General features: G+C 41.4%; 1 protein-coding gene across 1 annotated transcript; it reads right to left on the bottom strand.

Annotated features, from left to right (window-relative positions):
• Nucleotides 1–606: 606 nt before the first annotated feature.
• trpv1 (transient receptor potential cation channel, subfamily V, member 1) lies at nucleotides 607–15564 on the bottom strand. Its single transcript, XM_084372841.1, has 16 exons — nucleotides 12825–15564; nucleotides 11024–11251; nucleotides 10695–10852; nucleotides 10450–10602; nucleotides 10224–10361; nucleotides 8062–8360; nucleotides 7651–7827; nucleotides 7423–7578; nucleotides 7242–7337; nucleotides 7062–7132; nucleotides 5054–5219; nucleotides 4905–4971; nucleotides 4361–4692; nucleotides 4151–4272; nucleotides 1891–2012; nucleotides 607–1775 (listed from the first exon to the last, which is right to left on the bottom strand). Exons 2-16 carry the CDS (start codon nucleotides 11227–11229, stop codon nucleotides 1678–1680), a joined length of 2361 nt encoding a protein of 786 aa, XP_084228967.1. The 5' UTR covers nucleotides 11230–11251; nucleotides 12825–15564; the 3' UTR covers nucleotides 607–1677.
• Nucleotides 15565–15638: the final 74 nt, after the last annotated feature.

Raw genomic sequence — 15638 nt, 5'->3', positions numbered from 1 at the left:
GTCGCGCCAGCATCAACAGTCTTGGTAGTTGCCAGTTTGTGGGGAAAAAAACTTAAAATGGCTGATTTCCGCAGTTTTTTGCCCAGCATACTGTACTACCTTAACGTTAGCCAACTACAGTTAGCAATACTTACATAAGCTGGTGTTAGCAACGTTAAAGATAGCTAGTGTTAGCTATGTTAACATTAGCTAGCATTAGCAATGTTATCGTTTGCTAGCTGTTTGCTGTGAGGTGAATGCAATGGAGAGGGAGCTGAAATCCCACATTTAGTGGCTTAATGTTATTAATAACACCTTTACTTGCTAGGGTGCATTACATACATTTAATCACATATGATGTTCATACTTAAATAGTCTTACAGTATTTATATGCTTTATAGTGGGGGAAAAATGGGGAAATCGTATTATTCTCTTACTAATACTAATAATAAAGAAATTTGGTAAATAAAGTGAGTATGGGGATCCACCTACACACATACATATAGTTGTATACATGCCATCTGCACATGCCTACCCACAAATAGAAGATGAAAAAACTCTTCCAACTCTTCTTGGCTGAGTCCTTCAATATTATTTAATTGTGTTTCCTTCTGTATTGCTTCTGTATCAGTTTTGATTGATCATTTGTTTTTAAACTGTCCACAATGAGTCCAGCAGCGTTATAGGAGTGCAATGCCAGACCAGTGGCCTGTTTTTCAAAACCTTTGGCCAACATTGCCCAAAATGCAACATAGCCACTGAGTGACATCACTGGAGAGAATTTATCAGCTTCCACGGGAGCCACATTTTTCATATACGCTGTAGTACTTACCAAAACCGGGTTAACACGCTTTAATGTTTAAAATTGGTGGATTTATCCTTTAATTATTGTCATGCTGTCTGATAGTTTGGGTAAGCTACTGAGCACAGACTTGTTATTTTCACTATGAGCCTTATGTGTCTGACAGCTCCAGAGGGCCCGTCTAAACCTTATATATTTTGTAACTGCGACAGCAGATGTTGAAGGTGGTCAATGATGCGCCGATTGCTGTGCTTTCACGCCATTTATCCCAGCCTCCCTCTGCCAAATAGAGACAGGAAGTGGAGTAGACAAAGCAAGCTGTGAAATCCGCAGGACTATCTGGCTGCAGAAGATTTAGCTTGTCTGGCTGTGATGAAAATGGGACTTGTATAAAGGGCACACAGCAGGAGGGCAGGATCAGCACCTTCGTGATCAGTATTATTCCATGAAGGATTTTGAGCGATGCCAGAGGTGCCGGCAGGTTGTGGCCTTTGTGCTGAGAGGATGTGCATCCTGCTCAGGTGGTGGCAGAAACAGCATGAGCAGAAGAAGCTTTTGGATTCAATGTTTAATGTATTTCAGATGCATGACTCCCTTGGCAATTTAGCACCACTTGATGCAGCATTCAGCTTTGATAAATCCTACTTTTTTACACCATTATGTCAGTCAGATGAACACATATCTACAATATCTTGCTCATGTCAGTGAAATATTGCCTCAAAGGCTGCATTTTAAATCGAGCTGACAGTGGAGTATCAGTCAGTCAGAGAGGCAGTTCACACATTTGGCAGTGAAATTTCTTGGGGCGCTGAAACTGAACACTGTGTGTAGGTTTGAATGCCTTGTTGCTCAGGTCAGTCATGCTGAGCAGCCAGAGAGAAGCTCTCTGTTGTCTTTCAGACCGGTGTGGTTCTCAGAGACTCCATCTCTGTGGACTCTTGTGTGTGCCGCCACCGCCGGCTGCCCTCTGCGAAGAAGCCTCTCCAGCTCCTCCCTGTGGAGAAAGGAGGAACATGTTACTACACAATGATGACTTTCCTGTCACAGAGAAACGCCTAAAAAGCATTTCTAATCTTGAAAACTTTGAGCCCGTGTTCATGTTTCTGCACCTCTGTGATGTCTGACCGGCGGGGTGTCTGAGCCAGGCTGCTGGACACGATCCCAGCACCCAGGATCCTCATTGATTTTGCCCAGGTTGATGTTCCATTTGTTCCAGTTGACTTCCTCCACTCTGAGACAACAAGAGGACACATGCTCCAATTACTGTCTGCTGTGTGACGCATCAATCAGCTGTCAGAGAAGGCAAATTAGTGAGGAACACAGTGTACTGCGCATCAATCGATCCTGCTCACACAGCTGCATCTTTCGTTAAATCTTCAGGCCTAACCTTGTTTCTTCTCCATTATTATTACTTGCTAAACCTGGCCTTTATGCTGCTCAGAGGACCAAATCCAAGAACTGACGATATCAGCCAAAAATGAAGGTCAGATGACAACTTCAGTACTTTATCTCTCACAGCGTCCTCCCTATTACCAGGTTGTGTCTTATCCAGCACAATGTGACACAGCACAGGACCACCACTGAGCAGTAGACATATGAACAATACAGCCGATCACAAAAAATGCCTCTGCTTGTCTTTTACAACTCCTGTGAAGTTAGTCAACCACCATAAACATAGAAACTTGCTCTTTTCTCCAGTCATTATCCAGGGCTGGATTAATCTGCTATAAGGGGCCTTGTGAAGTGAGCACATATAGGGTTGTCTTGAAGTACAGGTATAGCGCACATGCCAGCTTCACTATATTTCCAGACACCAACTAGTACCTCTACGCTTGAGTGTACTCTTCTTGTGGTGAAGGCACATGTGTCAGGTTGATTCTGGTAAATTGATGAAACACAAGTTTAGTGATTCTGCAACGCTGCATTTAAGCAACATTATGAAACATTTTTACCTTAAAAATCATTCAAATCATTCTGATGGTACAGTGTCTTGTAATAGAGTGAATGGTGTCTCTATCACCTGTTTCTGCACTATGTAGCTTCAGTGAGAGGGTAGGATCACAGTGTTACATCCATGTTTACTTCAACATACAAGTTTTCAACACATCACATTGTTCTGATTAAATGAGTCTTGTTTGTAGTCAGCACCTACATTACATCTGACAAGTTGTTACAGACCTGGGATTTGTATTTACGACAGTGGCGTTGCACTCAGAAACTGTGGGGGGCGCCAAATCACACAAAATGTCAATTTCTACATCATGTTGCTTTAAGGGGTTTCCTGTGGACTTGTTGACCTCTATAGGGCTTTTCACGTAGTCCTGCGCTAAAAAGCATTCTTGGAACTTTCTGAACTGACTGGCACAATCCTCACACAGTCCACAGTGGGCTAACCCTGATTTTAGACCAGAGTTTACTCCGAAGAAGGCTTAGCCCCGAGTTTCTGGGATTATCCATTGCAAATCAACCTAAACACATGGCTAAAAGCCAGTGCGAAACACAGCTTGAGTAAACAATGGACTCACATGTCATTCTAGATCGTAAACATTAGTCGTGTGATTCAACGGACATTTATGAATTGAATAGCGTAGTGCCTAAAACCCCCTTAGATGTTCTACAGTCACTGTAAACCATGGACTCTTGGGGCCTCGTGCTTTATTAACCCAGGGCTAGTAGAAGTGCGGTGTGAATCCTACAGCGCTGGGCACAGGTTAACCTAAGGTTAGCAATTTGTGTGTGAAAAGGGGAGAAGTTATCGAAGGGTTTAGCACTGGGCTAAGAATACGCAGTGTGAAAAGCCCTATTAGGGCTGTGGAGCTGGGTTACACAGCACACACTCCTGTTCCACTGGTCTACAGGCGGTGGTAACACACCAAGATATGCTGCAGTGTTTCAACAAAGACTGGGAAGGTATTTTAGATCTCATGCTGGATCTAAATGCTTAAAAACTCAGCTTTGCAAATGTTTTATAAGGAAAGAAATGCTTTCAACACATTCATTTGACCTCGAGGACACAGCACCACTGGATGTAAAGATGATGTTTGTTGTTTACAAGAAAATCCCATGGGACATTTTTAAGTGCAGCGGTTCTCTGAGTTCAAAACACAGTTTTAATCTGATGATGGCGCTTAGATTAAAAGTTACGTTTCCAGTTTATCCTGAGGGGAACATGAATATCTGGACCAAATTCATTTTCATGGAAACCCATTCAATAAATAAGATAGAAGTGGTGGACCAGCCGATACTGTATCTGTGATGGGGCAGGGACGCTTGTTATGGAAGTATGTGTGTCTTCACATGCAGCTATTGATGGATCCCTTCACAACATTTCAGACTGACTGTATCGTCATTGAACTGAAAGAAGCAAACCTGAAACACCGGCGACGGTCATCCCCGAGAGCAGTGCCCAGTTTCTTCTCCACGCCACAGCGAAACCCCTCCCTCAGACAGCACGGCAGCCTTTTCTCCATGTCCAGGATAGTGATAGCCCTCTGAAAACAGCAACAGTGCTTCGTCAAACCACAGCTGCCTTGAACAGATAACAACCCTCAACCACCTGAACCCTCCAGGATGCCTCACCTGTAGCTGCCAGATGCCGGTGCTCTCCAGGGCAGTCCTCTCCACCGTGCGGTTCATGAGGGCGATGAGCATGTTGAGCAGCAGGATGTAGGTGAGGACAATGTAGCTGATGAGGAGCATGTAGAAGACCTCCTTGTACTGGTAGTCCTCGGTGAACTCCATGTCGCCCATGCCGATGGTGAACTTGAAGAGCTCCATTGTGGTGTAGGAGATGTTTCTGTAGGTGGGTTTTATACAGGGCTCTTTATCGTCAGCTTGACCGAAGAGACGCCCCTTCCCGGAAGGTATGGTGAGGTTTTTTGGAGGAGGCTCTATGAGCAGCGTGACCACCGCTGTGACAGGAGATAGGAAGCAGATTACAGAAACAGCAAGTGTGCGAGAGTTTGCTTGCAACTTTTGACCTACTCGTTCCTCTCCTACAGACCTGGCTCATGAAATAGACATGCAAAGTATTTTTTTTGTTATATTTTCTTGTCCGAAAGCATTTTGAAAGAGTAGCCGATGTCTTGTTGAATGAATCTTTTCATTCACAGAGGAGACATACCTGCCGAAAATCCAAAGAGGAAGACGACATAGACAAAAAGAAAGCGCAGGATATCACTGAGGATCATCTGCGAAGAAGAAAAGAGACTTCAGAGATTAGATTGTTCACCATCACTTTCATTGTGGTGAGGTGTGACCTCTGTGGACTACCTTCTGTATCATGACACTGTAGATGCCCATGTGAATGTCGCCCCTGGAGAAGTAGAGCAGGTTCACCCAGCTGAGAGCGAGACACAGTACGAAGAAGCTGAGGTACTCCTGACGCTTGCATAGATACAGCACGGCTGAGGCCAGGAAGAGGATGCCCTGCAAAAAACTATCAACAGCAAAAGAAGCCACTGTAAACCATGTACACTTTATGAAATGTAAATGCTAATAATGCAGGTTTGTACTGTTAAACAGGAGGCTACAGTTAGGTTTGTTTGACCGATATTTGTGTATGTGTGTAAAAACAAAATGACAGAAGAAGAGTTCCTCCTCAGATCATCTGAAGCTGTTACATGTCACCAGTCTGAGCTGATAATAAACCCCAGGAGAGATCGACCACCAAAGAACGTGTTTCATAGTGATGTTTATTTTTATAATGGCAGTATTTAAGATCATATGGTGCCTATTAAAGTATTCAACACCCATTTGGAAGTTTTCCTATTTTACTGTTTGACAACATTAAATGAAAGAAGATATAATGTAGTTTTTTTTTTTCATTGATCAACAGTAAAAGGCCCTTTTATGTCAAATTGACAGCAAATCTCTACATGGGGATCTAAATTGATTACAAATATAACTTAAATTTGAATTTAAATGATCACAAAACGAGTTAAATGTAGTCAAAAGACTTTTGGTGAGTCAGTATCGTGGCAAAACCTACACCACAAATACAAAGGAATACTGAGGAAGACGCAGCAAAAATGTATCTGAAAAACAAATATGTACTGTAAGATGTTTGGGCGAATACTGTAGGTCAAATACCAACCACTATAGTATGAATGATTACTATCGATCAGCTCACAGATGCTGTAAGTTGAAGATGGTTCCAAGACCAATATGCTGCCTGTGTGATCAAAAACCTATTGGTACATCAATCAATGTGTTTTCTTAGCATCCCAGTGTTCACTGCTGTCAAGTGACCAGTATACTTTTAGATATTATAGGGGCTCACATACGTGTCTCTCAAGCATTGTACAGTCCTTCTCTCTTTGTCGATTTAGTTTAATAAAAATTACTGTTAATGTTAAATATTTCTTCTTTACCTGAATTTATATGTCAGCTAGTTAAAGTATTCATGTATTGTTTAAATGTTTTGGTTGTTCTGTGTACATACACTGTATGTAAACATGATCATACAAAGTTCTTCCATATCATTTATATGGATTCATTCCTGTAATCATCAATCGCATTACTAGGTTGACAGCTCATTTCCCACTGAGTGAGGATCAAGTGAAGAAAGTTGATCCTGAACCCCCAGCTGAATATTTTTAAAGAGAGGTGTAAGTGGAGCCAGAAGTGACTATATTTGGACAAGATGGTGGAGCTGGGAGAGGAGATCCTGATAGGACTGACTGAAAAACCCAGAGGCCACAAGGCAGTTGCAACTTGCCAATCGCAACTCAGTCGCACCTTAATATATATACCCTGATTTATCGTCTGTTTTACTGTAAATGGATTCAGAATTTAAGAAGCGAACATCATGGGGTATGGAGGAAGTAGTGTATCAAGCGATTGAGGCCATAAACTCATTAGGAAAATGTTTACTGAGGTAATAAATCAGGTGATCTTTTTGAAAACTAGTGTAGTTACCCTCTGTTGGCCATTAGACAAAATGCAGGTTTAAGGCCCTTCTGCAGGGGCTTCATTTTCAGAACCAGAGGCTCCAACAGTAGTTCTCGCAGCCAATGCACAAAACATGTTCCTGCCACCTATTCCCCGCAGTTCCACTGATAGACAGCTGGTGGCAGCGATGCGCAAAGAAGTGTAGCAAGATGTCAATGGAGGCAGAGAACAAGAGGACAGCTGGGTGTAACCATGCAAAATTTCAAATATTTTAAAAATCAGCATTGCAATTGTGACCACCAAGTGGTGAAAAACAGGTAGGTTGCATGAAAACTCCACAGGGTACCTTTAACTATGATCACATCCTTAATGAAGCACTACTACTTACAAAAGAATCTCATAATATCCATCAATAAGCAACGTCTGCAGCTTTGGCCGTTTCCTCCTCATGTCCAAGATCTAGGGATTTAGAGAAGGCTCTTGATAAATCATATTGGAATACAACTTCCACAAGGTGGTGATATGAACAACTGGATTTTTAATTTAAAACACAAGGAAACCTACATACCCCTACGATAAAGAAATAGATGTTTGCCAGTGCTGTCAGTAGCTGGCCTGTAACATACAGGTAACCCTTTGTGGTGTGTTCGATGCTAAACGGATGCTGTGGGGCAGAGAAGAAACATCAGCACAGGTATATCTGAGATGGCAACACGGATCAATCACACAGTTTGTTGCCACCAGCTCACCTGTCCATCCCTCCTATTGTAGGCTACAAGAGTGAAGATGACCAGGTACAGGAGGTAGACCAGGAAGTTGAATAAAAACATTCGTCTTCCAAACATCTTCCACTTGGACTCCAGCAGCCGGCTCAGAGGCTCCGTCTGGAGCATCTCGTGACGGTTCTGGGAGGAGACAGCAGATGTTTGAGCACAGAATAACATCAGCATGACTGGGCTCTTAATGTTGGGACTCACAGGAATGTCACTGCCGTAGACCAGTATGTCCAGTACTGAGTTGTCCTCGTACGAGTCCACAGAGGCGAGGTCGTACAGGGAGCAGGTGACGGGCCCGTAAACCCACTCAGTGAATTTACGGGACAAATGTTTGGTGTGACTCTCGTGGAACTCCCTTTTCAGGATGTGTGAAAAAAGCTGCAGACAAAGGAAATAAATGTCAGAGCGAAATATGTCTATGAGCTCAGGTCATAGTATAATCTTAGTCAGTAGGATTTAAGACCCCAATCCAGACACTCACAGGGCCCAACAACACACTACTTTCTGGGTGGTCGGTGAAGCAGGGTGCCCATGGTACATTTCAAACCCTGGGCCCCCCAGAACATTTCTATCCAGCTGTGTCTGTACTTTATATCAACTTCCAGCGTTTACCCCGATCTTGCCGGTCTTGGCAGCCATTTTGAGAGGCGTGAGCCCCTTGTTGTTCGCGATGTCCTCCAGCTTCAGCTTGGGTTGCAGCCGGGCAGTGGTCTTGAGGATGCTGTCGTACATGTTGGTGATGAACTCCGTGTTTTCCTTGGAGTTGTCAGCCACCACCACCAGGGCGTGCAGCACCGTGTTGCCTTGAGAGTCCGTCAGCTTAGCGTCCGCTCGCTGGTACTCATTCTCCATGAGGAAGTCGACTATGTCGGGCTGGTTGGTGCAGGCTGCCAGAGACAGAGGCAGCTCACCTGAGGACAACACAGACAGTGAGACTCTGTTAGTTTACAACCTTTTTCTGTTTTACTTTTTAAAATGCATCTGAATGTTTATCTTGTGTCTACTTTGAATCCATCAAACCCCCCTGGTCCCCCCTTGGGAACACCACTGCTTGCACGTGAATCCCTCTATGTTCTCCCCACAATTTCAACATGGTGGCCTGGTAAGTGAACTAAATATGTGTCTGAAAACATTCAAAGCAACAAATAGGCTATGCATCACCAGAGTTCTTATTCATATTTGATCACTACCTAATTTTACAGTTTGATCTGATATACGTGCGCCTGCTTTTCAGAACAGGACACAAAATAGTAGCTGACTCTTCATTAACTTTCTCATTTTAGAGCCAAACAGTACACTAAAATGTGTTTTTGAAAACATTCTAAGTGAAAATGCAATGCAGTAACAGAATCTTGATTTATATTTGATCGGCATGCTGCTTTTATCGCCCAACTTCATTGAGTTTCACAGTAGAAGGTTGTTCTCACAGTCATCTGCTGAAGGCTGAAAGTTTCTCTGTCTAACATTCAGCCACACAACATAGGAACTGAACAAAAAGTATGAGGAGGGCCGAAATTATATTTCACTTTTGTTTTGGAGTGGACTTCCCCCTTTAACCTCAACCACAAATGACTGAAAATAATTTTACAGTTTTGGGGGTGGTAGCAGTCAGTCAATTACACAAGTGTGATGGGAAGTAGACGGCGTCTTCTGTCCAACTATTAAACTTTTGAACTGTATAATGTAATATTTGAATATTCACAGAATCTTAATTAACCTTAAGATCTTATTAACCGCAACAGCTTAAAGATGAAGTATACGTCTTAAACCATATCTGGAGGGGATCTTTAAAGTGGAAACTTTTCACCCTTAGAGCTGCCAAGTGGTATTATTGTTGGTGCCGCTGACGTAAAGACAACTGGATCGTTTCAGTTTTCCTCATAGTAACAACTACTAACAACACTGGACAAAACGTGAGCTTATTCATTCATTTAGTCTATAACTGCAGCGTAATGGAAAGATAGAAATGGTGCCGAGCTGCCTTCATTTTACAGAGAGATTCTGTGCCCAATGGCAGACAAAGTGAAAACAAGGTTTTTAGAGAACCAATCTAACGCAGATGGCGTCATTATTTTATAGCGAACACTTGTTTATTGCCAGTTTAACTAAACATTATCACAAATGTTTGAGAATGTGGAACTTTCGAACTCAAGTTATCTGGATAACTTCACAAAGTCTAAAGTTGATCTCAGACTCGTTGCATGTTCCAGATTTGTATTATTGGTTTTAATCACAAAATATACGGTGATAACTCATCTCTCCAGCATCTGCATCTCGGAACAGGCCCTAGTATGAGGATACCTATGCACACATGCAGTATTACATATCAACAGCTGATGATGGTGTTGTCTCATAAAACAGAGCGGCGTACCAATAAAACAGGAAACTTTTCCCCTTCAGCAGCATGCATGCTTTGCATGTATACATAGGTGTTTAAAATACTGATCCAAGCAGTTGCTGTGTCATTATGCACAAGACAACACCACACCTCTGCTAGCATCCTGTTATAGCCACAATGCTAATTCAGTAGACATCAACATCAAATGAAATTTTATAATTTGACAGGAAAATAACAAAAAGCAATTTTAGAAAACTAAGAACATAGACATAATTAAAAGCTACTGATTTAAGTTACCCATTGTCACAAAAAAATCAACTATGGTGCTGTAAAACTAAAGATAACCCTCTGACTCAGTAATAAAGTGGTAATATGTGACTCATCCTCTCAGTAGATGATCTTTGTGTGAGGCTCCAGGGGAGCAGCGTGGACTCACCGAAGTAGAAGTTGGGTCCATCATGTAGCTGGAAGAAAATCCCAGAGGCTTTGGCGTGAACGTCTGCTCCTTTACTGACCAGCAGCTTCACGTAGGAAATACTCCTCCTCTCGATGGCTATATGGAGAGCCGTCTGGCCTGGAAGAGTTACACATCGGGACATATCAGAAGAGCTGTCACATTTCCTCACATTGACTGCAAAGGTTTTCACATCAGCACACTTTACCTTCGTAGTAGTTGTTGGTGTAGGCTAAATTCACAAACTTTTTAATGTCACCCATCTTCTCTGAAATGTCTATTAGCAGCTCCACCGTGTCATTCTTGCCATCTCTGAGGTGAAGCAGAGCCTTCATCAGGGCGGTTTTACCATAGGACTGATCTGCACGTGTAACCACACATTCAGGGAGTTAACACACAAGTCAGCAGTGTATATCTTTGGTGCAGCTGTTGCATTATGGGTGTCACACTCACACAAAGTGTCGGAGAGTTTCTTCAGGCTCTGGTGCAGGTACTGATGAAGGCCGGCCAGCTTTTGGACGTCCCTGCTGGCCACTGCTTCAAACAGCCTTATGATGTCAAACGTCTTGCTGTCTCTCTTGTTTTCTTGCTCCGTCTCACCTCGAATCGCTCTTTGAACGACAAATGTTAAACAGACAACAGGGTTACAAAAAAATAATGTGGGTCAAAAGGTCAAGCAAACGCATTAACCAACACTGCAGGGCTTGATAATACACAGCAGCCATGGTATAATGAGTATTACAGAAGGTAGAGAGCACACTGTCTCGCATGTGGAGGCTCACTTGTCAAAGTTGAGATTGAATCTGATTTGAGACTTCCTCTTCTCCATTTCCTCCTGGTAATCAGTGTCCATAGGAGCTTTTGGCGACTCCTGGCCCAAACCCAGTGAAGAAGCCAGTCCGGACTTCCCAGCTTTCTGGCTTAATTTCTCCTCCTTGGTCCTGTCGTCCGACTCCAGGGAGAAGTCAAACCTCTCTGCTTTATCCATCTTCACCTCTCGCTCCAGCAGTCTACATAGAAATACAGCACATGTGAACATCATTCAGACAACACTGCTAAAGGTTCTGTGCTTGCTAAGATTTATTGGCAAATCATTTATTTGTAAATTATTGAGTGGTTTCTATTTCTGATGTTATATTCTTCAATTTATCATAAATATCTTTAAGGAAAAAATGCCACTTTAAAATAAGTTAAAAAAGAATGAAAACAAAGGTGTGTGCTTGTTTAGATTGCTCGAAATAAAAAAACCCAAGTCCATATATCTCACTTAAATGTTATGCTTGCTATTTGATTGTGCCTTAATTAACTGTAATGAGATATTTTGACCAGAAATTACACAATTATACTATGCAAGATTGGGATTGGGAGTTTTTACAGTGCATATGCCTCAATTACTCAGGAAATCTTAAAGGAGACCTATCATGCTTTTTCATGTTTGTCCTTAAAGAGACAGGAGCTAAAACAGAGCGTTTCAGACAGAGGGTGAATACACACACACACACACACACACACAGACACACACTTTCTTTTCATGGATCACAAGCCAAAAGTGATTGAGGGTCATTGCTGTAAACACTGCAGGACAAAGTGTTTAGTGTCAGTGCTTTAACATGTTTTGTTTGGGTCTGAAACATGTTTACTGCACAGGATCACCTCACTGGCCTTTAAGGGCACACACATATTTTCAGACATGTGATGTTTCAGCCGCAGCGACTAACAAAGGAGTGTATTTAGAAGCACACAGCACGCGATGTGGTTGTCGCTGATTTGCAGAATAATCATTTACAGAACGCTTTACACAGAATCAGTGAGCAAATAAATGAAATAGTCCTGCAAAGTTCAGCAGATTGCAAAAAAATGATATTATGATCTAAGGGGGGACTTCTTAAGGATACGGGAACTAATCTTTAGCAGCTTTTTGTTCCCCTTTTCAACCAAGAAATGGGGAATTAGTGACGCATAACTATGTGAGACACCCTGACCATCACAAGAGGAATATATAAAGACATCAAGACAGAAATGATGGAAAAACTGAGAAGTATGCATATGTTATTTATAGAAAAGGACATTTCTCATACATGCATCCAAATGAAACCTTAACACATTCTGAACAGTTGTTTAGTCGCACCACATCTGACTGAATTAAACATTTGTTTTCATTGACAAAAGTGGAAGTAGAGTATTTTAAAATGCCTTTGTTGTTCAAATGTTTGTGCACGAGCATCTTCTTCCACATCCACATATGTCCTGCTGTATTATTCATGGCTATATTGATCCATGAGCTGTTTTTAGGAGACGACTCTAGTTACATATGTATGATGAAGATAAAAATTAACAAACACAATCGGTGTCAGTTGGGAATCCGTTCCCTCTTTCCATTCTTTTCCACATCCTCATTAAATCTCATGAAACAAGAAGTGTGCAAAATATGATTACAAATCACAATAGAATGTCACGACAATGAACATGTGTTTTGTACAAGCAGAGGATTTGGCTCTTACTGCTCCAGATGCTTCAGAAGCAATCTATTGATTTTAACAAAAAACCCTTTTAAACAAGATAAAAAGACCTCAATTGACTCACCCAGAGAGAAGTCCTACTCGTCCAGATTGTCTCCTTGATTAAAAATTTGATCCCCAAGTCCAAAACTAATACAGCGGAACACAATGGGGTGTCCTGCAGAGAATTCTTATTGTCCTGAGATGTTCACTTGACCTAACGATGGTGAGATTACCAGGAACAAGCCGGGGGGGAGATAAAGTGACACGCCCTGGAGAATATCAGAGCACATTACTGGAGCCCTGAGTGCTTGAAAGGATGCTGTATTGACCATGTGTGTTCAAGTAAAGACAGCAAAAAATACCACAAAGGAATTTTGATGTATGTACTTCACTGAGGACCAGTGTATTATCTGACACAAACACATATGTTTACTGAGCGAGGAGCCAAAGAGACAATTCAGCTTTTCATTCAAGCATTAATGAAAAGAAAAAGTAATCCAAGTATTCAAAGTAATCCCATCATAAAACCACCATAAACCACCGTCTTAAAAGATAACGTCTCCCCTCGTCTCTGTGAAAATAACAAATCAGAAATGATTAAAAGAATGAACTTACCTATCTCACTCAGATGTTTTCGTCACTGACGAAAAATATTTCTCAAGCAAGTCTCCCTTTTTTAGTCCATGACATTGCTGATGTGTTTCCTGTGGGTGTCTTATTTGCTCCTTCGCAGTTTCGCCTAAGTGTGTGTGTGTGTGTGTGTGTCAGTGCAGCTGTGGTCCTGTGACTGAGTGTGTGGTTATAGTGCTTCTGCCTACCAGCGTGGGCTGCATCTGTGTTCATGAGACATGATGATTTCCTTTCATAAGATCACTTCCTGTTTTCTTTCTCACTTAAACAGGGCATGCAGGTCTTCACGTACTGAGATGGCATATGTATTTAAAGTGTAACCAAAAGACACACCAACACGTTGTCTACGATATTATACTTTACGATATATACATGTGTGCATTTGTGCTGTCCATTCAAAACTGGAATAAGTGCACCAGAATATCGCTTTTTTTATTTTAGAATATAATCCTGCCTGGTGATTTAGTCAAGAAGTGAGATAAGTATGAAATATTTAAGATTTGAGACAAAAAAACACTGATTTATTTGTACCATAATCACATCACATCAGGTGTGAATTACTGGTTAAAGGGAGAAAAAAAACCTGCACATAACTCTAGTCATTTCAACAAAATGATGCTCTATTATAATAAATATTGTGTTTTAATTGCTAGTTATTATAGGAAAGCCAACATTGGTGCAGTATTGCCGCTAGAAACATTCGATGTGAAATGCTTTTGTCTGTTAATATTAACATTGAGTTCAGATCAAATATACTGTTGGTTACGTCTAATTTATTTTTACTTTGATGGCCTTGATAGCTACTACACTGGATCATGACTCAAGCATCCAATCGTGACAAAAGGCAGCAGCAGAGTCGAGACAGATTCTACAGCTGCTGATTAGATTAAGATCTTTCTTGAAAACAAAGTCGATAAATACAATGAACTACAATACATGAAATTCACAATTGAAGATTAAGACAAAAGAAGGCAAAGAAAGCGCAGAAACCTAAGACCTGCAGAGACGGTGAATGAGCACATATCGACTACACCCTTCTTTAAATAGATTAGTGTATTTCCCCACTATCGTTGGGGTATCTCTGGTTTCTGGTATCATAGCGCTGGTTCACTTTAACATGAGGCAGATCACCATTGTAACCTGTGCTGCACGGCTAACCTTATCCGGAACAGATTAACCTCAGACGATCGGATCAAAACCGTCACACCGTGGGTACATTAACCAATTAATCATTCTTACAGAATCATGATGTGGACAAGGTACACTTTAAGGCGCCGAGTGATCAAGATCTTTATGTCAAACAATTTCCCCCCGGGGATTAATAAAGTATTCTGATTCTGATTCTGATTTCCCTCAATGAGCTTTTTAGACTCAAGTAGATAAGAAGTAGAAATTCAAAGTGTACCCACTTACAATTTTACTAGAAAGCACGGTATTATTTAGCTCAGTAATTTAATTGTAAAGTCTGTGCAAATACACCAGATCACGCATTGATTTCTTATCTTTACACCTTTTATCGGGAAAGGACGATCATTACCTTTCTTACCTTTAACTGATATTAAGTGTATCTCTGTTCAAATGTCTGCAGTCAACATTTATTTTGAAGGAAAGCCCCATTTAATTGTCCCCACTTATTTTATTTGGACAGGATTCCGGCTCTGTAGCTTTTTATTCTAGCCTACTTATTTTACTATACTGTACATAATGTAGGTTGTATAATATGATAACTATTTCACTACAGGTATATTTTTTCTGTTTTATATCTCGTATCAGATACTCATTTCATGGTCTCATGATGCTGCGTGTGATTGGCTTGTAAAAACGTTGCCTCTTCACATGAACACGCTCGTATCTGAACAGGACAACCCAGAAATATCAGCGGCAACTTCATGATGATGGTAATCGTTTTTGTAATACAGGCCCCTGTACAGGCACAACACAACACACAGGCTATGGTTTCCAACAATCTATGGATTTGACTACACAGGTGCAGACTGTAGAAGTGAAATAAAGATGACAGAGTTAAGATGAAAACACCAAACTTAGAAGGAACCTCCTTGCATATGTGTGGTGTTTTACAGCGTGTTTGGTTGTTGCACCGTGTACTATTAGTGGAGAAATAAGCTCCTCAAGAGTAGATCTTTTCTGATTAATGATGGACGTCATCGCAAATTTGCAGCTCCAAGAAAAAAGCTCGCACCTCAAAGCCTAACTTTTACACTGCTGAAATATTTCTTATTTGTGTCATTGTGTTATCTGAAAAGAA

The sequence above is a fragment of the Pagrus pagrus genome, assembly GCF_965226575.1.
Source record: "Pagrus pagrus genome assembly, chromosome: 14".
Lineage (NCBI taxonomy): Eukaryota > Metazoa > Chordata > Actinopteri > Spariformes > Sparidae > Pagrus > Pagrus pagrus.
The sequence above is the reverse complement of the archived record's forward strand: the minus strand, read 5'-3'. Positions and strand labels throughout refer to the sequence as shown.